General features: G+C 44.2%; 1 protein-coding gene across 4 annotated transcripts in view; it reads right to left on the bottom strand.

Moving 5' to 3' along the window:
* Positions 1 to 19,629, bottom strand: part of DGKI (diacylglycerol kinase iota) — a 220,834-nt gene extending 201,205 nt beyond the window's left edge. For all 4 annotated transcript variants that reach the window (XM_074902027.1, XM_074902028.1, XM_074902029.1 and 1 more), the window contains exon 1: positions 19,330 to 19,629. In XM_074902027.1, coding sequence (XP_074758128.1) covers positions 19,330 to 19,520 — 191 coding nt within the window. In that variant the 5' untranslated portion in view covers positions 19,521 to 19,629. The remainder of the gene's footprint in view (positions 1 to 19,329) is intronic.
* Between the last annotated feature and the right edge of the window lie 2,589 nt (positions 19,630 to 22,218).

Below are 22,218 nucleotides of genomic sequence, written 5' to 3'. Positions count from 1 at the left end.
ATGGTGGATTAGCCAAAAATCGGAGACAGTCTCTCAGGTGCCCCATGCTCATGTGTCCCCAAGCAGGTACATACACCAAAATGGCTATTTACACCTCTAGAGACTTTTGAAAAAGTCATAGTTTAGCCTTTGTTCTTGAATTTCACCTTCTGCAGTAAGAGAACAGCTTGCCCTCTGTCATCCCAGTGATGCTGCAGGGATTCATGTATTTCTGTACAGGTTTTTGAAAACCACTTTAGAAGCCCCTAGAATTTGTCATTCTTCCCAAAAAAATGTGTCGGAGAGAAGTTTGTGCTCAGCATGCAGGGGCGAAGAGCAGGGCCAGGATCACAAAGACCCAACCTCAGCTGCCACCAGCACCCCGAGGCAGAGGGCGACCCCAGCACAGCATCACAGGGGTACCTGGTGTACAGCACACTCTGGTAAGGATTCCTACATACTGTGACAGTGGGTGCAAGAGTAGCTGTGCTTGAACACTCAACAGCAATAACCAGACAGTGCTATCCTCACTCCTCTTTGAAAGTCACAGCAAGGACCAATGCTGTGGCAATGAGCAAGAGAGCTGGATCCCCAAAACACATCAGGAGCCCTGTGTTTCTGTTCCCATGTGGGCAAAAACACATATTCCTCTGGCTCTTTAAAGAGACACCAAGAAGAGCGAGAAGGGAGACAAAAAAAAAAAAAAAAAAAAAAGTTAAACAAATGTCACAAGAGCAAGAGACAAAACAAAAGCACCAACACCCACACAGAAGCCCTCAGGCAGTTTCTCGCCAGCGAGTCCATCCCCAGCCTACCCGCAGCTATTCACATTGCTTTCCCCTCCCCTGTTACATATCAGTAATTCCTGTCGATGGCCCTTCTGTTAATACATTACTGCCAGAGTTGTTCGGGTCAGAGCAGTAAACAGCAGCAAGAACCGTCAAGCAGAGCAGAGTCTGCCCATCTCTGAGGGAGCAAGAGCCCCTGAGAGGGCAAAGAAGCCAGCACTGATATTAATGCTGGAGAAGTAATTGAGCGTTTTTCAAAACTTTGCTTTACAAACTGCATACAGTCAACAGCATGGAAAAACTGTATGAACTGATCATTTAATACAGTAGTTCAGATCCCATCAGCTTGGCTACAAGAACTCTGCTTGCCTGATTTAGTTTGCTCCCTGCTACGTAGCCCTCCTAAACCTTATAGCATGAACAAGATGGCCTATCCTGGAATATTTTAGCTCCAGGAACCCTGATTTTCCTGACACAATCAATTCCAAACAGACAAGCTACTAAAATTTGAAGCACCCTCAAAAGAAATCAATTAAGTTCCTCCAAAATTCATTTGTCTTTCACATTCCCATATTTATTTTTAAACCATTTTAAATTTATTTCTTAAACCATTTTTAAATATTTTAAATTTAAAGCTACAGGGGAAGGTTAACTCTATTGGCACATAGTTTTCCATGCTTAAAAACACAACAGAAAAGACTCATGGAAAGAAAGTGTGGCTTCACACCTGGAAAAGTTCAGGTGGGACAGGAGATCTGTTGCTTATTCTAAATCTCTCTATAAATGACATTTCCTTTTTACGGCAGCATCCTGATAGACCCCAGAAGCTTACAGCAATATCCTTTTGGATGCACAACTGTTCTTCAGTGCCTATTTACTGGATTTCTTCTAGCCTATCAGTCTTTATTTGGAGCTATATTTTTATGTACAAAACAGTAGCTTTCAGAGAAGGCAGGAGTTATTAAAAAGTTCATCTGTTCCAGCTGCTTATTCCTCACTTAAACTCATCATTAATCCTCTTTTTATGACACCATAATTGTCCCTATGGCAACAAATTATGATGTCACAAACAAGATTAGAATTTTAGATAGGGGAACAGAATTAGCTTCTTCGTTATTTGTTTAGGTCCCTAGCGGCTGTCACGCCTGATCAAATCACTGGCCCATGAGTTCAAGAACTCTCCTTGCAATATCCCACCAATACCTGGTATTTTAAGGGAAGACAACCAGAAACACAAGCAGCGGCGTGTGCCCAGCAAAGGATGGGAAGTTGTATTGCACAGAAAGAACCCCTTTCCAGCCCCTGCAGGTTGTTCTCTTGCCCCCTGAAGCAAGAAAGCATTGGCAACTCAGGCGACATCGTGGGTACTCAGTAGCCAGACGGTACGAATGTGATTCATTGTCCTATAAAAAAACCATAATCCTTCTTTGGATCCTACTAAACATTTCCCTTCAATGATTTGCTGCAACAGTGAAGTTCCTATTAAATACATACAAAACAATCATGTATGGCAAGTAAAGGAAAAGCCCCTGAGCTCACTTATTTAATCGTATTTTCTTCTACTCATAAACTAAATAACCACAGTCTATCATCTCTCTTCCTGCAGAACAATCACAAATACACTTGAATGCCTGAAGTGATTTACATTACCCTTCTCTAGTCTTTTTTCATTTCATCTCTACTTTTAAAGCTCCCAACAACATAAAGAAAGAAAAAAAGGAAAAAGAAGAAAAAAATCACTATCAGCCACCCAGGTACCATTCAGCACATCATTAACAACTGGAGGTGTCAGTATTCAAGATAAAGATGATCTGTCCCCATTCCTCCCCCTGCAGGTTTGGTTTGTGCCATTCTGACTAGGTGAATGAGTTAGGGTAGCCATAAGAGTTAAGCTAAAAGCAAAGCTCATCAAAAAAGGGGGCTGGCCAATGGAATAACACCAGGACCCGCACAGAGGCACCAGCCACCCCACCTCTAATACATGCTCCTTTCACCAGGCAGGTCTGGCTTTGAACCATTAATGAAAAATCCTCACCAGCACAGACCAGCATAATCATGGGCAACTCGTGCATTTTACTTTCCAAGCAGTTTATTGGATTTCATGGAAAACATGGCAAGTGTGCCCAGATTCCATAAAAAAAAAAAAAAAAAGAGAGAGGGAGAGATGGAGAAGGCAAGAGATTTACTTTCATGTCCTGCATTGGGACTGAATCACAAAACTTCCTCCCAGCTGCCAAAGGAGTTCCTTTTAAAGATGCAGTTCACAGCAGGCAAAATGGCAACATCTCTATTTGGCTGTAGAGCTACTGCGGCACTTTAAAACTGACTTACTTGCCAATATCCACTAAAAGAATTCACCACTTCCACTTCAAACCAGATTTATCTCTTGCCAAATAAAAAGGTCCCAAAAAGCATCTCCCTGAAAAAAAAAAAAAACAAAACACCAAAAAAACCACCACCACCACCCCACCCCCCAAAAAAAAACCAAACAAAAAACCCCACACAACCACATGCTTTTTACAAAAAAAGTTCCCATGTTTTGCTGTTTTTTTCATTTGGAAACATTTGTCAAACATTAACAAGCACATACATCTATTCATCCTATTTGTAGGAGGGGTCCAAATAAAAACTAATTTTAGCTCTGTAAGACTGCTCTCCACAGACTGTCTGCAGTCAATAGAGATGGGTTCTTCCAGAGGACAGTTTCCAGAGCACAGTTTGGAGCCAGAGCCTGAATTAGGCTGGCAAAATGGTCCTCTGGAGAAGACTCTCTCACTTGCTAATGACTGTTGAGGACAGCAGGGGAAAGTAGCCTCCCCAGCCTGAAATTATCCTTCAAGAATAATGCCTCCCCTCCTCCTATTGACTTCTTCACACATATCACTACTCACAAATTTTCCACAGCCAGTAAGAAGTGACACCCACCATCAAGGCATGCACACAGGGACTGATTCATCACAGCAGAGCCATTAGAAGGAAATGCATTAGTCTTAATGGCAAGAACTGAACACTCACATGGTCTCTTCCCAAGAAAGTTCTTAAATCCTGTGGGAGTAAGATGTCAGGAACAGCAAAACAAGTACAAGCAACACTGCTCTTTGACTGAGAAGTTCGCAATCTACTGCCCAGACGTAATTCATTACAACGAACACTTTCTTACTATTTTGCCCATCATTTATATTCCTTTTTGGGCTGTAGTTACCAACACCCTTCAGCCCTGAACAGAAGATGGTCATCAACCCTGCACAAGTAGCCATTAAAATATGCTGGGCTCCCTCTTTCTTCACTGCCTTGTTGGAAGGGAGTACCTCAGTCCCGAGAGCCAAATTTCATGGAAATTTGACTTCTACAAAACTCCCACCTTGTTGATCCAAGCACACTGTGGTGCGAACCCAATGACCAGAGCACAGTGGGAGAGACCACCATCCAGCCAAGATCCACACCTTGGTACCTCTCCCTGAAGGACAGTAAATGCTGATCTGACAGCTCCATGGTCGAAAAAGGCAGAAATGGCAGAAATGGCTAAAGAGCAGGTCAACACTTCCTGCGGACAGAAGACTTTCCAGCCTTAACATCAGATATCACTTTCATTCTCTGTGTAAGACAAGAGTTGGTATCCAATAAGTGACTACTTGGGTACATTTTACCAATAGCTGAAGAGGCAGATTCCCAGGCACAGAATATTCTCAGCAAGAGAAGGAAAGGAAAAAACCAACCACCATTAACTATACACCTGGTGTACATTCAGCTTACAGACATCCTTGGAAAATTATTTCCCTGTTTAGCTATAAAAGTGTGGGTGGTCATCCACTACCCAATATTACCCTGATAATATACTCTAATCATGACACCAAGTGGCTCCTGCTATCAGTCAGAGAACAATTCATCTTCCATGTTCATTCAGCCTCTTGGTCCTTCAAAAGGGGCTAAGGATCATAGGGCTGATATTACAACACATCTCTATCATGGAAAATTAAATCATGACCAAGACAGTTTCACAGATGCTACCAAATACCAACTTTGGCCAGCCAGAACTCAGCATTTCCATTCTTTAGGAAATGCTCATATGTCAAATCGAAACAAAATAACTTTTCTCTTCTGAATCAGAGTGAAAAAAAGAACTCAACATGAAGAAATCCCAAGGAATTATAGTATCAACTATTCTATATTTCAGTTAAAATCAATGTATGAATGTATTGCTCATCTATTTTTTTTTTAAACAAAATCAGCACCTTCCCCAGAAGATTTCAGTTGGAAAATATTGTGTCAAAATAAAAAATAAAACATGTTCTATTTGAAATTTTTCAGCCACACTTCTCCACTGTAGAAGACTGGAATTACAAGCAAATGTGTGTGGTTGTAGTACCTTCATGAGTATTACCTCTTAATTTAGCATGAGTGAAAGGTCACTGTATTTTAAGGGACAATCATGTGTTTTCCCATTGCTGCTCTGTTTGAGCACACCTCATCTTTGAAGCCTTCCTCATGTTTTTATATGCACCCACAGCTCACCCTCATCAGGCACGAGCCCTCCAGGCATACCTGCTTGTTCCTGCTACCGCCTTACGTGTACACCTCTGTCACTTGAGTCAGACGCTGACGCGCACTGTTGTGCCTGCGACCGCCTAACACTAAGACGTGTTCTCACTGTTTTGCATTTATCCTCCTATTATTTGTGTTTTCACACATAATAGAAGCTGCTTTGTCTGCCTGTGTAGTAAATTCATTTCATTGTCTTACAACCTTGCTGCAAAAAAGCTGTTCGGATTGATTCACAATAGGGCCAACATTTCTATCAAGGAAATATCACTCTCGGCACCTGACAAATTGTGACACTGTTTGCAGAGCGAATGAATCAGAAACAAAAAGCTCCCACTGGATGCTCAGGTGGAGGCAGCTGGGGAAGGGGCTACCATGCAGGGAGTGGGGGCAACTGCCTGGGCGGGCTCAGATGCAGCAAGACCCAGGAGAACCCCGCATTTTCTGGCTGCAATACCCACATTGCCAGGAGGAGTGGGCGGGAAAGCTGACTTGCCTTTTGAGACAGCAGACTGCTTCTCCTATGGGAGAGGAATTCACATCCTTCTCTTTTTCAGCCTTTGGATCAAATCAGGGGAAGTTAGGCTACAATTTTTCCATCCCAGCTTATTTCCTCCTCCTTTTCTTTCTTTCTCTGTTTCATATCCCTAATGGCCTCTTTCAAGCTTGGAAAAATTACTGTTATAAAGCATTACTTAGTGTACCCCAAGCACAGCTTCCCACCCTCCCTTCCTGTTCTCATCCTATAATTGCTTGTGACCCACTGGAAATGCCAATCTTTGGTCAGCTGAAGGGTCAAAAAGTCTGACCGGGGCTGCAATGATCAAACCCCTCTTTTTATGACCTACAGCTCCAAAAGCAAGCAGATGGGAGAAGCAGGCACACACCAGAGCTGCCAGACCCAACTTCAGGCCCACATCCACATCCTCCAGGAGGCAGCCAGCTGCAGCTTTCATTTAGCAAGATGCACATCTGCAAAGGATAGTAAAATAAGGTCATTGGTGATAGAAAGGCAAGGCCATCTGGTATCTTGGCACTTCACGTGTGAAAGAAGATGATCTCTGATTTTCAGGAAGCAAAAAGACATGAGTAATCTCAGGATAAAGGCCAAAGATTGAAAAGAAAGTGGATTACCTTCTTTTTCTGCTAGATCAGGAGAGAGGCATAATCGGCATGTGATGAAAGCTCTCCCTGACACCGCCTGCACTGCAACTCTCCCTGAACAAACAGCCCTTAGCGATTAGGAAGCAAGGAGGAATGAACCCAGCACTTTCATAACCACAGGTCAGCTCCCCTCTTCTTTCCATCTACCTTCTAAAATTAGTCACCGTATCTTCTGTTCCTACAGAGAGGCAGCAGGGGCTGTGAAGAGAGGAGCCCCCACTCTGAAGTACAGCAGCTGTGTCTTACTCTGTATTCACTTTGTACACTGTTTTACTTGAATTTGGTACAAGAGGGGGTACTAACATAAACACCAAACCTTTCTTCAAAAAAAGGGAAATGAAAGCAGCTATTGTATGGACAGGTTGAGGATATTTTCAGTCCCATCAGAGCTGATGGCATAATTACATTCAGTTGCTTTGCTTTTAGCACCAAGGAGGTGAGGGTAAGGAGAGAAGAGTGTATTGTGCAATCCAGGGATTAGGGAGAAAAAAACACATTGTGCAACCAGGGGATTAGAGGAGGCTTTTCTTAAATTCCCTATTATCTGATCTCTCACATCTTCACCAGACATGAGGTGGAAATTGGGAAGAATACATTACTTGATCTTGAATAAATGACTACATATGAGGAAATAAAAATATTTGTGCGTCATACCAAAGATCTTTGTTACAAGTTAGAGCTGTCAGAGATAGTTTAGCATTGTCTTTCATAAAAAAAAAAAAAAAAAAGGAACAGGATTTACTCCATTAAAAAAAAAATATATCATCACATATGAAGTTTTTCTGAAACATGTTCATTAAGTGGAGAGCTCACACACAAACTCTCTGGATCCATCCTGCCCTGGAGGGCATTTCTCAGAGTGCTTCTGGCTCGAGACTGCCCACAGGCTTGAATGAACATACATAATGCTTGTCTTATGTTGTTGATGGACATCACATCCCCAAGAGTGGTCTGGACAGAAGCTTGCTGTGGTCTGGCAGAGCCCAGGCTATTCCCAGAGGAAGAGACATGCAGTAGTATACTCTCTGGAAAGCAGAAAAGTTGTGCTCCAGCCAGACCTCCCTTTGGAGGGCACCAAAGTCTTCCAGGCTAGACTGTCCACAGCTATCCTTGTTAAAGGTTATGGTTTTTTCTCCCTCTCAAGAGGTTTAAGGTTTGATAGGTAAGGAGACTTTTTGGGAAAGAAATGTCATTCCTAGGTCACTTGTCTGAAGACCATCAGGTTAGCAATTTCTAAATACCACATATAAACTTTGTGAAGGGGCATCTTAACTGCAATATTGTTCTCAGTCCAGCTCGTAACTGCCCCAACATCACAGCCAACATTAGTCATCCCTCCCAGTACCTGCTGAAAGAAGAGAAACTAAGAGCTGACAAGACAGACACCAAATAACCCAGCACTCAGTAATTTTTCTGTTCACTCTGGATCATAGCTCATTTATCAAATGATGCTATGGCCCACATCAGACTCAAGGAAATGAAAAACATTGTTTTGCTGCTTGCCGTCCAGGCTGAATCAAGATTTGCGAGGCCAAAAGAGACTCCACGCAAGCATCACAACACTATCCTGTATACAAGCCACTGTGAGTCTACTCCAGCACTGTTTATTATGCATCTGCAGGGCTTGTCAAGCACCTTTCAGCACTCCTTCAACACCTGAAAAAGCTGGAAAAAAAGCTGGCGAAGACACCTGGTGCCACCGCCTCCTCCTCCTCTTTTTGCCGTAGGTTTGCATTACATTGACAGGGAGAAGTCCAAAACCAATCTCTATATCCAATTGCACTTAAAACATGTACGTAACCATTTGCAGCCACTGCAACATAGTCTACCACCATAATGCTTGAAAACCTCCAGTACTGCAAATCTAAAGGGAAAAGGAAGCAGCTTATTGTGAACATCTTGAATGAAAGAATCAGAGATGCAGCACTGGACTAGAAAGCTCACACTAATCTTGGAGACAGGAAAAACACTACTCAACTTATATCTAACCTTGTAGAATGCGAAGCCCAGTGTTTATGTACTTGTGTGTTCTTCATTCATTGTACTGTGCACCACACAGCCCTGGGTACATAAACTCAAAAAGAGCACCAGCGTCTTGACAGGAGGATAGGACAACATAGGCAAATTACAGAATGAAAAGGGAGAGGGAGCAACTCAGAAATAAAGAAATCCAGAAATTCTATCACAATAAAAACTGGGCAGGGACAAATGAAAGAAACTATCAGCTCCAAAGCCAAATATACTGCCCTGGGAGAGAAGTGACAGTTGCAACTGTTGGCTACCTGCAGAGACAAAATGAAAAATTAAGATTAGCTTAAATTCTTCTCGCTAATGGAAGGCCACCCACAACCAAACATGCCAGCTGCATCAGTACTGTTGCTAATTCCTTCTTCAATGTCATTTTAAATCAAGCTAAAACCTGGAGGTGACTATAGCGCCAGCAGCAAAGGATCCTATGAGCACAAGCAGCTGGCAAGACGCTGGTACCAGATATCCCTTAAGGCAAAAGCAACAAAGGCACTTTTTTGTTTCCTATCTACATGGGTTTTTAACTTGAATTCTTTCAGTGTCTCAACTTACAACTAACCTGAAAACTCATAATGAAACTTTATTCACGTCTTTGGCGTTTCACTTACTTTCACAGGAGAGTCCATTGTCCTCTAGGGCATCATCTCAAAACCATAAATCAGGCTAACATCAGCAATTAATAACCAAGGACCTGGCCTAGCATGCACCTACACATGTCATTTCATTGCCTTCAGAGAACCTACAGGATGCACTGCTTGAGTTAGAATGAAACTCGATGTGTTTTCACAACAAAAGGATATACTCCTGGGATGATTCACTAATTGGATAAAAGCGTAAGAACTACCCCATTACCATCCCTAGAGGAAACTCATTAGCAACCTAATGAAATAAAGTGATGACAGGAAGGTATTTTCTCATCATCTTTTAATGCTAACAGGCTTCAAAGCCATTTTGCTTCCTCATCCTCTCCTGTGGTGCCCAGAAACCCCATGGCACCTTCTCAGAGCATCACAGGCAGTCCCCTCTCCTGCATATTACACAGCATCAGGGAGCAGTTTCAGAGCACAAAGGGATTCTAAAATGTTCAACTCATCATCTTTGATGAATCTGGGCAATTGAAGCTTAATCCTTGCCCCACTTGGAAAGCATTCCCTAGTGGGTCAAGTTTCCTGATGAGTCATACAATTTAGAAGGCATATAATCCACCTATTAGGGGCTTTGCTCTTTGTTTTTATGAAAAGTCAAACCCAGAAACATTTGAAAGAAAATAGAAATATTGAAACAAATTTTACAATTTTGAAATATTTTAAAGTTAATGAAATTACAACTATTGAAATACTACATAAGCATAGTGCTTCTTATATCTATATTAAATATGAAAATTTATTTTTCTCCTCAGGTCATACCCCCAAACACTTGTGTATCATATAGCCCTAATAAGACACACTTTAGACCTGCATATTAAACACACACTCCTCAGCAATTGCAAGGGGGAAGTGGAGAATTTTGTATCCATCTGAAGAGGGTAACAAAGACAAGGTATCCACCCACCACACTCCCACTATCCATACCTACATCTCTCACCCCTAAACACCTTCCTCCAAGTCTCTGAACATTCAAAAAGAGCCCACATCTCTCCACCAAGGGCTCTTCCATACAGTCAGCCAAAGCCACCAGTATTGTTTCTCTCTTCAATGCACCTATAGCTTATCTGAGGCTATAGCAGACCCAATGGCACTGTTGCCAAGTGCCAATGAGCAAATTCATTGCTGATGGCATATACTTATTGTCAGCCTGAGAGAGCAGCATCCTAGCTAGATCTTCTCCTATCTCACATTTTTCCACAAAGGTACACAAGCAGGAGCAGCCATGTGTTAAGTTAGTATGCCTCAAACCTAAGTACGGTTGGACACCTCCATTCTCTCTGGCTATGGAGCCATTAGTCTATGACAGTTTGGCTTAGTATTAGCTAATATGTAGGGCCACTGAGCTGGAAAACTTTCTAGGTGGAATTTGAAGCCATAACCCCTCAAAAACGAGTGGATGGACCAGAGGATAAAATAGCAATTTCCCATTATGAACTGTAAATTTTGAAGTTAGATAAGCTTTCAAACAGCTGTTAAATGGAAGGGGATTCTGACAGTACGGTTCAGAGCTGTATTTGAAGGGAAATCCAGGACCAAAAGTTTCAGGACCTCATTAGCAAAATTTTTTCTAGCATAACTGTTTCAAACTGCCAAGCTTCCTCAAAAATGCAGTACAGAAAGCATTGGGGAAATACCAGGCTCAATCCTAGAGTATAGACAGGCTCACCCCTTCACCATCTTACTTTGCCAAGAGTACAGTAGTTAACGACCACTCCTTCAGAACCAGCTAATAAATCTTTCCCTCCTCACCCCAACCCCCTTCCTACTTGTACACGGAGCCATTTCAGTAAGTTGGTTGGAGGTGCTGAGACATTCATAAGAACCACTTACTGCCCTGTGGCAGCCTCAGGTTACTACCATAGCTCTTTAAAAATTAACACTCCCATTTGCTAAATGCACAAATAATTCAGAGATAAAACTTGGGTATATTGTACTCTAAACAAGATCAAATTATAATATTCATGAACAGCTGTCCTCTGCTTCTCCCACAGCTTTCAGGTTTTCTCTGAAAGCTGCAGTTTCAACTCTCTTCTGTTCCCCTCTCCTTTTAACCTGGATGAGAGGCCTTGCTGTTAGAACTAGGGTTGAGGATCTTTTCCCACCTTGTCACACAGACTCCATCTGCCATCTTAAATAAGTCACCTTATCTTCCTTTGTTTCTCAAAGTGGATTTACAAAGAATCAGGTCCTATACCGCCTTTATTAGGTAGGTGTTATCACTTAGAGATTACAGCCTCACAGGTGGAAAAAGCTGAGACAAAATATAATGGACAAGGCTTAGAATTTTTTGTTTGAGGCAAGGCTCTAACCAGCACACCAGATTTTTTTGGTGTTTAAAAGCAAACAGCTACTTCCTTGATGCTACACTGTCTCCTACTCCATTTGTGGGTCTCTTCTGCAGACCAAAATAGGGGAAAGAGGTCTTTTGTAACAGAAACAATTCTAGTGAAATTTAAGGTGAAAAAAAACACTTTCCTTCCCAACCACAGTTACCCCAAGTCCAACGTTCTCTTCAGAGAAGGATTCAGGCACATTCTGGACAGGAAAGGCTGTTCAGGATCACGGCCGACCTGTGGCACATGGCCACCAGTACACATTAGACAAGGTGGCGCTGGTGTGAGGGCCACATGTATCTTCATCTTCAACAAAATCCTCCCCGAATTCATATATTGGCAAAATGAAAGACAAGTTTACAGAGAGGAAAATAAAAAGCCTTTATGAGCTGGCTGAGGTGCTATCAACTTCCCTGTTGGCAGCATAAAGTAGGTTCCACATGCATCGGCCCTACCAGAAGCTCAGCACCCCAAGAGACAGGGCCATGGGAGAATTCAGAGCCTGGCACAAAATGGGCACCAGGGAAGCAGTTAGACCCACAGGCCAGCATGTCCACACCAAGAGAAGCAAGAAAAGGAAATAAAAAGTGCAGTATAGACAGAAGTAAGAAGTGAAACCAGAAATATCTGGTGGCATTAGATGGGCCTGCAAACCTTGGACTCAACTCTGGGCACAGCACTTTGTCAGACCTAAGGCCTTCAACAATGAGCAAACACATTAATATTTTATATACATAAATATATATTTCCTCCAAATAAATTACAGTTAAATAAAGGGGGGAAAAAAATCCATACAGCATACACTGGTATTATCAACATAATGGCATCCCTTTATCTTACATTCCTGGACATTTATACAGAGCATGCACCAAGGCTCCAAAATGCACAGCCCACCCTGGTAGACTTTCTGCAGCCCACACAAGGTCCAGCAGTTATTCAGCAGAAAGTACAGATGGCTTTCCCAGAGCTGAAACCTGCAAAACACACAGCAGAATCTTCCATGTCCTGTCGCACACCTTCTTTTACCCTGAAGCTACTCACCATGATGTCAGCCTACCCATACGCAGCCATCAAATATCCAGCACTAACCAACATGGAGACTCCTATAGACTGCACACATATATATGCACATAAACAGTCTTCTCTTAATGTACTGAAATGCTTTTTCATATACAGCCAGTCCCACACAACTTTCCTCTGTTAAGAGCAACAAATGGACAAATCATTCAGAAAACCCAGGGCAGGGTAGAAGCTGAAATACCAGGGTCATGCAGGTGAACAGTATAATTGAGTTAACACACCACTCTCACATACAAAAATTTTAAAAAAACAAAATTTTGCAGAGAGTGAGACACAAACTGGAGCTCCAACTTTCCATATTGGTTTTATTGAAAGGCAAAGTTCCTCATCATCAGTTCTGCAAGTAGAAGAGCTTGCTACAAAGCTGCGAGCCTCCCCTGCCTGATTCTTTTCTTCTTCTTTCCCTCCCCCTCTTTTACTTAATACCTTGGAAATCCTTTAGCTGACAGTCAGTGTTTCATGCCAAGGCTGTGCTGGATTTACCGACAAAAAAAGCAGGAGGAGCACAGGAGATTGTTGCACATATGCATCACCTTCCCAAGATCTTGGCCAAGTTGCCAAATAAAAAACAAACCTGTCAAAAGCCTGGTGAAGCTTCAAGCAAATCACTTCATCAGCCCCATGATGGACCCAGGTGAGAAGAGCTGACTACCTGCTTATTTATTCCAAAGGACTAGCCAGAACTATTTTTCCACCCCATCAAAGTTACATGGCATCTGATTCAGCATTTATTACCAGATGAAATTTTCCACCTGTGACAGTCCCAGGGCAATCTGAGTGTGCCTGTGCTACATAACAGCTTTATTATGCACTCGTAGAGGCTCCTGCTTTCAAATCACTGGTGCATTTATCTCCTTCTGAGTATGCACATAATTCCATTGCAGCTCACATGTAGCTTTACCCAGAGTTATCATTCACATGTCTTCCGTAAAGTACTGCTAACTTCAGAAACAAAAGGGAGAACATAAGACATGCTCTAAATTCAGACAGTCCTTTTACTTTTTGTGACCTAGAGGCATTGATGGCCAGACTTGCAGCCACATCTCAAAGGCAGAAGGGAATTTGAAATGTCAACCTGGTTTTCCCATGGTATTATTCCTGTTTCTGAAATACCCTAGCCTTTTTTTACATTTTGCTCCAAGACAGAGCTTCCACCTCAAAGCTTTCTAAATGAAAGAGCTTCCTGAAGGCCCCTTCATGTACCAAAAACATCCAGTGATATGCTCTGGGAGAAAATTATAAAATGGTGCTGAATGCTTTGGGCGACAAAGTAAATTGAGTGACTGTTCTGCGAGTGGGTGGTAACAACTCTGTACAGTACATACCCGAAACTCTTAAAGACAGTTGTAAGCAGATCTTATGAGATTAGGCCAGAGAGTGAGACTTATTTTCTTGACATTTGGTAGAAGATAAAAATTCATCCATCATTTTCATGCAGAAAAACCTCACTCATTTACAGAAATAGGGTGTATTAAAATTCAAGGAAACTTAAGTAAAAGAAATCAACACAATCAAGAGATCAAAGGCTTGTGTTATGTGTTTTCATTTTTACAAATGTCATTTAGCTTTAATTATTTATAATGCTCCACAGTACACTAGCAAATACTGTCATATTTCATAAAATAATTAAGTCTTAGTAATAGGAGACACCTCTACAATCCTGTCTCAATATAATATTTACTGAGCAGTGCTATCCATTTTATGATCACGACTGTAAATAAAGGAAGAAAAAAAATGAGGCTGTTTTCTATCCTTTAATTTCTATTTTGGTCTAAGGTCCCATCTGTATTCCCAGGTACTCATATGCTCATCAACACTGACAAGGCTTGTGTAATCAGGGGGTTTGTAGGATTTCTCTGCCATAACTTTTTCCCCTTCAAATGTAGTAACAAACTCCACTCTAATTATAACTCCAGCTACTTTTTTGCTGTAACAGACAATCAGTTATTGCTGATGGTGCGAGGAGAGGCCAGCTTGATTCTTGGCTTCTGCTCGCAGAGGAAGGGTTAGGAAATCACACAAGGCACATCTCAAACAGATTTGTTTCTTAAGTCAGAGAGAAACATCAGCCAAGGAAACTCAAACCACCTATTTTAGACTGCAACATTTCTGAGTGGAACTGGATAGCCAACAAATACAGTGAGTTAAGAAAACCAGTGCCTCTATGCACTCACATTACTAAAATCAAAATGCTTGCTTTCCTACTCAGGCAAACCACCTTAGCCAAAGACAGATCATGATAATGAAGTCACCAACCCACTGCCTATCAGCAGCACAGGACTCAAACCAATTTGTTATGGCCCCACTTCTGGAAATCCCCAAGACATGTACAAGCAAGAATCCTAAAGCCTGCCACCCGCTGCATGGGAGAGGATCTCTCCCCTTGGTCAAAATGAAGTTACATTTCTCTAGATAAACTACTCCCTAGTGATAGGTGTTTGCCAAATGCCACTTGAGCTCTCACAAGAGGGCCATTAAAACTTACAATGCCACTAATCAAGACTCCCTGGATTTCTAAATAATAATAAGAAATCAAACTCCATTTACATTACTGTTGGTTTACTTTTTGGCTTTTTTGGCTGTTTTGGTTTTAGGAAGGCTTTTTGGTTTGGGTTTTGGTTTTGTTTGTTTGTGGGGGTTCTTTTGTTGTGGGTTCATTACCTTTCACTATTTCTCTGAGCTTAAACAATTAAAATGACAGGACTACATGTCAAATGAAGTTTTTAGAGATACAAAGATACAAACACCTGTGGGGAAACTGCAGGATGGAGCTTTATTTCCAAGCTTTTCTCTATTGTGGAAATACTCTTATTGAAAATCTCTGGTATAATCTGAATTTCTCCATTTCAGAAATTACTTTGGGGAAGCTACATTACTCTCTACTTTAACGAAAAGAGACCATGAAGTTCCTCACAGAACTTTGCAGTGGCAAAATAATAAAAATTAAAAGGAAACAACCATTTACCTGCTACCTTTGTGTCACAGTATTTTGTAACTATTCTGCTGGTCTAGAAATGTAGGGAGTAAATACTTCTCCAAGAACCAGTCAATCTGTAGACAGCATCTCTCTGGCATGGGCATGTACTTGATTCAGTAATTTAAAAATTTTGTCTTCATCTACCAATTTCTTCACAGTGAGGTGGGAAATTGAACTTTTGGTTCTACCAGTTTGAGAAAAACATTTTTTTGTTCTAGTTAAGATTTCTAAGCAGGAAAGCCAAAACATCTTTAAGGGACTTAATTCCGTATCTGTAGGGTAAAAAATTAGCCCTTAAAATTACTGCTTAGCTGTGGGCATTCTGATGTCAGCACCCAAATATTAAGCCAGTTGGCCTCACTTAAGTGCATGAGGCTGAAAAGGAAGTGCGCTGAGCTTTTGATCAGTCTGTACAGGAACCAGCTCTGCAAGGTACCCCTCATCAAGGGGTCAAGGCTTCTTGCAGACCTCCCCTTCCCTCCCTCACCGGTGGGACCAGCGGTACCCCCCAGCTGAGCTCCGGCAGCAGCACCCCCATGACATCAGGCAGGGCAGGCGTCCCATCTGCAAATTAAGATCCACTTAAGGGATGTGTGTTGGCAGCACATACACACACACAGAAACAGACACACTTTAAACCCATTAACTCACACACAAGCACAGATAAGTGGCATATCCCCACTGTGTATGTATACATAATTACAGCATATTACTAGAAAGAAAACATCAAGCAAACACCTACTCTTAAAGCAATGATGAGCTTTTGGTGCAGACAACAAGCTTCATGAATGTCAGGTGCAAGATGTGCATGGCTGGGAACATGGCAAGGTCAAGGGAGTTTTCAAGCTCCCTGTGAGGTACACCTGTGTTATTTAAAGCACATTTTTCCTCCTGATGGTTCAATATGGGGTACAGACATGCCTACATCAGTATTACTACACAAAATCATTACATACATAATACAGCAGTTTCTGCATTGTAAGCCACTGGCCACATCAGCACAAAACATTGTTCTCTGGACTGTTACTCATGGCTTTAGTACAATCCTAGAGAAAGTGACAAGTTATTTGTATGCAACAACTATGTCATTAGCTAAATAGATCTGCATTACAATGAAAGCAGATGCCGTTTAGCAACAAAAGGGGGAAAATATAATACTTTAAGCCAGTCTCAGGTAAGCCATAGTTTCATAATAGAGAGTGATTAACATAAAATGGGTACAGGAAGTATTTTTCTTCTTCATTTTGTCCCTTGTGACAATACCTTGACCTGTCATTCAGCCACTAATTTCATTCTTTCAACTGCCACCAACAGAATAAACATTCATGAAAACGCATGCAAAAAAAAATAATATATTTTAAGCAAGTTCCAACTGTTGGTTTTTTTTCTGTGTGTATAAATACAGATATATGAGTGTATATCAATGTAATGCACCTGCACAAAGAGTTTTGAATGAGCTCTTTGAAAGTCCCTATGAAGCCTTAAATAACTTCCATTGTACCAGTGGATAAGGGTGTCCAAGTGCCAACATAAATAGATTTTCCCATATATAATATGGTCATTTACATTTACAAATGTATTTCCACACCCTAATTTACTGAGAGAAATGGTATCAATTTAAGAGACCTGGGGGCTGAAGGGTGTGGAGATCTCAGTGGAGGTCCTTTGAGGAAGTTTTCTACTCTTACCTACTCAAGCTGTTACTGTTACAGATAAGTGAGGGAGTGCCCATTATTTGTAGAAAACTAGCTCCAAAAGAAGAAAAGGTATGAAAATCCAAGTATGTAAAGAAAATGTACTTTCTTGCATGTTCTTAAGTCAAGTAGAATGAGTAACATGCATCAAGAGATGCTTAGGAAAAGGCTTTCAATGTACTTTCTTGCATGTTCTTAAGTCAAGTAGAATGAGTAACATGCATCAAGAGATGCTTAGGAAAAGGCTTTCATGTCTGAAGGTCCGGGACTTGTATACTTGCCTAGATGGAGAGGTGGGAGGAAGAAGAGAAAAAAATGCAACATTTCCTCCTACAATCATTTATTATGAAACCCTTATAAATATCCACCATGCAGAAACCTTCAAGAATACCCATGTCTAAGTCACTTCTGGATAATCTAGAAAACAGGACATTATAAACAGTTTTTAATACCTGCCTCCAAAATGAGAAGATGCCAAAACTAACGAAATAAAAATTAAAATGCACAGCCTGAATAGAAGCACTTCCATTGTGCAAACCCTGTTCCTTCTGTACCAAGAGCAGACACATTAGCAAACCTGCCTCATTAGCAGCTACTTCAAGATCCCACCTACAGAATCTGCCTTTACCTGCAATAGACAACTTGCCCCTAAATGACACTAGGAAAACTGTCAGGGTAGAGATGCAAAAGTACTGAGAGGTGACTGATGTAATGCTCTTTAGGTGTCCAGTAAGTTTTCCTTTTCACATCGCTCACCCTATTGAGTCTAGTATGAATCATCCCAAAGTTCACGCTCACCAGCAAGACCATCGGCCCTTATGGGGAAATCTCTCTGCATACATGAAGTCTTACATAAAACTTCAGCTATGAAGAGTGTTTAATTACATCAGTTTTAAGCCCTACCACATGCAGAGACTCAAACCATTACGAAGCTATCTCAGATGTAAATTGACAGCACATGGAAAAAAAAAAAGATATCTCCATGTCAGGGGACATTCTTCAGCTAATTCACCTAGAGCTAAAGGCACTCTCCTTGCAGAGACAAAACAAGTAGCAGCTCCTGTTTTCTATCCTCCCAGTTAAGAGGGCTCATCCCTAAGCACACTCTGATACTAGTTACTGATGGTGTGCTGCCTCCACTGGGGCTTTGCAGGCAGAAAGCTGCCAGAATTAGGTAAGACTCAAGAACTTTTTGGCATGAAGCTTTTCAGGCGGCAATCACTTTCATCAGCTGCGGACCATTAACAGATCCGAGGTGGCAACAGAAAAGCAGACCACCCCCACCGACAGCCCCTTCGGACAGGTGTGTTTACCGAAGGGAGGGAGAAACCCATTTTATTTGACCTCACCGATACGGGACAGATGCACGGCCGTCAAAATACAAGCCCCTGATTATGGAAGTAATACCCCGCTTTGGTTGCAGCCTGTCATGTGGCACCACGGGGGCTGCCCGCCCGCGGCCACGCGTGGGGGTGCTGCGCGCAGCAGCCCACCTATCTTGTCCACCGCCAGGGCTTACACAACGGCTGCCGGCACGGGTGGGGACCGGGCGGGGGGCGAGACCTACAGTCCGTGGGGCTTCCCACACAGAGTAACCTCCCTGGGGAGCAGCGATGCCCCCCGAAAGGTTTCTCCCATCCCTTTTGGGAACGTTTGGAGGCGCCGGGGACGCGGACTGACGTGTTTTAATAGAAAAGGGCAAAGTCTAAAGACAGACCTATTCCCCCGGCCGCCGGACAAGATCCCCGACTCCCTCTCCGAGTAACTCCGAAGTTCACCCACGTACGCCGTCCCCCTCCCCATCTCCGCTGGCGCGGCCGCGCCGGAGGAGCGCCGCAAACCCGACGGCAGCGGCGGGGCTGGGAGCAGGTCGCTGGCTTAACGGAATACCAGTCGGGGGCGGGCGGTGCACTTTCAGGCTTCAGGACGAAGAAAAAGCCCCCTCGGGCTCCAGGGTGCTGCCCGCACGCCGCTGCCCGGCCGTGCCGCCGCCGGACCCTGCCTGCCGCCTCCCCGCCCGCGGCCGCCCCGTGCCCGAGAGGTGCCCCCGAGAGGGGCGCGGAGGGGGCCCGCAGCCGGCCCCGCCCGCCCGGCACCCACCTGTAGGACACCTGCTTCCTGAAGGTGAGGCTCCGCAGCTTCTCCTCCAGCGACTCCTCCGCCGCCGACAGCCCCGGCTCCTCCGGGACCCCGGCGGCACCCGCCGCGTCCCCACCACCCTCGGCCCCCCGGCAGCCACCGCCACCCGCCGCCCCCGTCTCCTCCCCGCCGGCTGCGGCGGGGGGGTTCATTGCGGCGGGGCAGCGGGGCCGAGAAGGAAGAGGGGGAGGAGGGGGCAGGCGAGGGGCGGCCGGCGGCTGCAGACGCTGGGGGGCGGCGGCGGCCGGGGGGCGGCTGCTCCCGGGGCCACAGGGCGCGCTACGAGCCGCGGCGGCTGCAAATGGCAGCGCGGCCGCGCAGCATCCATCGGCGACCGCACTGCAGCGGGGCATTGTGGGAAACTCCCGGCCGCCCCCGCCACGCCCCGCCGCCCGCCCGCCAATCGCCGCCCCCCCCACCGCCACGCCCCCCCGCGCCACGCCCTCCCCCATCGCCGCGGTGGGGGGACCGCGGGGAGGCGGCCGATGGGGTGGGGGCGGCCCGCCCCGCAGCGACCCGGCGCTGCCGGATCAGGTCCCGGCCTCGACCGTGCCCGGCGCCCTCCGGCGTCACGATCACAACCCGGCCCGAGCGCCCCGCGGTGCCCCCTCCTCCTACAGCCCGTGCCCCCCCGGTATCATCCCCTCCGAATGTTTTTCCCAGGCGATCTCCATTCGGTACGCTCGGAACCAAAGCACCCAGCTCCAAAGAGCATCACGGTGCCCCCGAGGAAAATTAATTGTCCTCCTGCCTTGTTCCCCATTTCTGTCTTTCGTTCACTGGGGGAGGCTGAGGAAAAACTTTCCAGGGAGGCGTCAGCGTGGGGATAGTTCAGCACATCAGCCGACAGTGACAAGAAGATTAAAAAGTACAGGAAAGGTCAAGGTCTGGCACTATGCAGAAATTATAGCAGGAATTATGGTCAGGCAGTGCTTTATTTTCTGCATCCAGAACTTCTCCAAGGAAATGCAATCCAAAATAGAAAGATCTAAGAAAAAAAGAGAAGGACGAACAATGACACCCTACAGAGAAGGCAAACCCTACAGGAACAGACTTCAGTACCCCCTGTTCTCACGGACGGCGTCCCTGGGTGGCCTTGCCCCTTCTTCATGATCCTGGTGCCACAGCACAGCTGGTGGCGTGATGGAAAGTCCAAGAGGTAACAGCATTTACCTGCAGCCCATATGCACCAGTGTGCAACTGCTGCAAAATCTTGGGCATCCGTCAGACTTACAACAGTCAAGAGGTTCTTTATACCTGATTCTGGCTCCTTCTCCAACCCTATTTAAAGATTCAGCTTCTCCATACTTAGCACATATTGTGTATACATCTTTTGCCTCGGCTTCAGCAATGACAGGCTCTCCAAGCCAGCCAATTAATGTTTTCCTCTCCCTTGTTGGCAGTAGAGAAGGGTGATGAAAAGTGGATCTTTCTACTGCAGTTGAAGCATTTAAAAGTTTAACCAACTTTCAAAACTATACTATATCCCTATGCCTCAACAATGCAGATATTATCTACATGCACATATGCTTCCCCCAAAACATATATGAATTTTCTCCCCCAAACCTCAGGGTACTTTAGCTACTAATGAAGCACATAGAAGAAAGCACAATTAAGCCATGGCTTATTAGAAGCAAAACTAAATCTCTTATGCAGAACTGCTAAAAGAAGGTCTGGATCCTGCTCTGAGCTGCATGCAGAGATCTGCAAACCACCATGGAGCTCTACAGAAACCATTGATGCCTTTTCCATGGAGACCTGGGACCTCAGCTGGAAAGTCTTCAGCTGAACTTCGATGGAAATCGGCAGCCAATGTTGCTAGTGAAAGTGTCCAATTTAAGAGCATGTGACAACTATTTTTTGCAGAAATAAACAGCCGTTTTGAGGTGGAACTGTCACAGACCAGTTCAGACCTAGCCCAACAGCCAGCTTTGAGGATGGGGAGCAGTGCCATAAGCCCCTCCCTCACCAATGGTATCTTCAAAGTTTTGTCGTTGGTGAAAACCGTATGGTCTGTTGCTATGAGAAAATGCCAATGGCATCTGCAAAAAAATACTTTAATTGCAAATTAATTTTGCACTTGGAGAGCAGAACAGTATGCATCATCCCACAGTTTTACTCTTTTAGCCTTTGGTCTGCATAAGGACAGCGCTGAGGCCTGTGCCCCAGCAAACCAATCCGCCTCCCCCAGAGCATCTGGAGCAAAGCCTAACAACTAATGAGAATTTCCTACCCCCGCCTCCAGCGAACATCCACACCACTGAGCCACGGCCTCCTCCTCCAGCATAAAGCCTATTGTAGCTCCTGCTTGACAGTAACCATTTTGCCCACATGACCACATTTACACTGTGCTCTGGGATTACCTGTTTTTCCTCTGACTGCTGCAATTTGCGTGACTCATTTGCAACATGAAGTGCTAAAATGACTTCCTATGCCTTTGTCTGAATATAAGCAATTATGACAGAATCTGAGGCTCGTGAAGGAAAGCCCTGCTTACACAATTACACCTGCGGCATAGCTGTCAATTCCCGTGGTTTGAGAAGGGCAGCAACAGCAGAAACTTCATCAGAGCATCACGTTTGCTCAAAGATGTGGCTACAGACATACTGCATCAGGAGGGAAAGAATGAGCACAGAAATAGATTTTTAGCAGATTTTGACAGTATCTGGGATCACTGTGCTGGCAAAAGCCTGCATTCCCACAGCTGGGATCTCATTTCTTAATGCCAAGGACTGGGCTGTGGTCGGGTTAAGAGGAGCACCTCGCATCACTCCTCAGTGACTCCCCTGCTCACCTGGGAGAGCTGACAAGCTTCAGCAGGTGGGGAGCTCTTTCTCCTGGGTGGAAACT

The sequence above is a fragment of the Athene noctua genome, chromosome 3 (assembly GCF_965140245.1).
Source record: "Athene noctua chromosome 3, bAthNoc1.hap1.1, whole genome shotgun sequence".
Classification (NCBI taxonomy): domain Eukaryota; kingdom Metazoa; phylum Chordata; class Aves; order Strigiformes; family Strigidae; genus Athene; species Athene noctua.
This window is presented reverse-complemented; position numbering and strand designations above follow the sequence as displayed.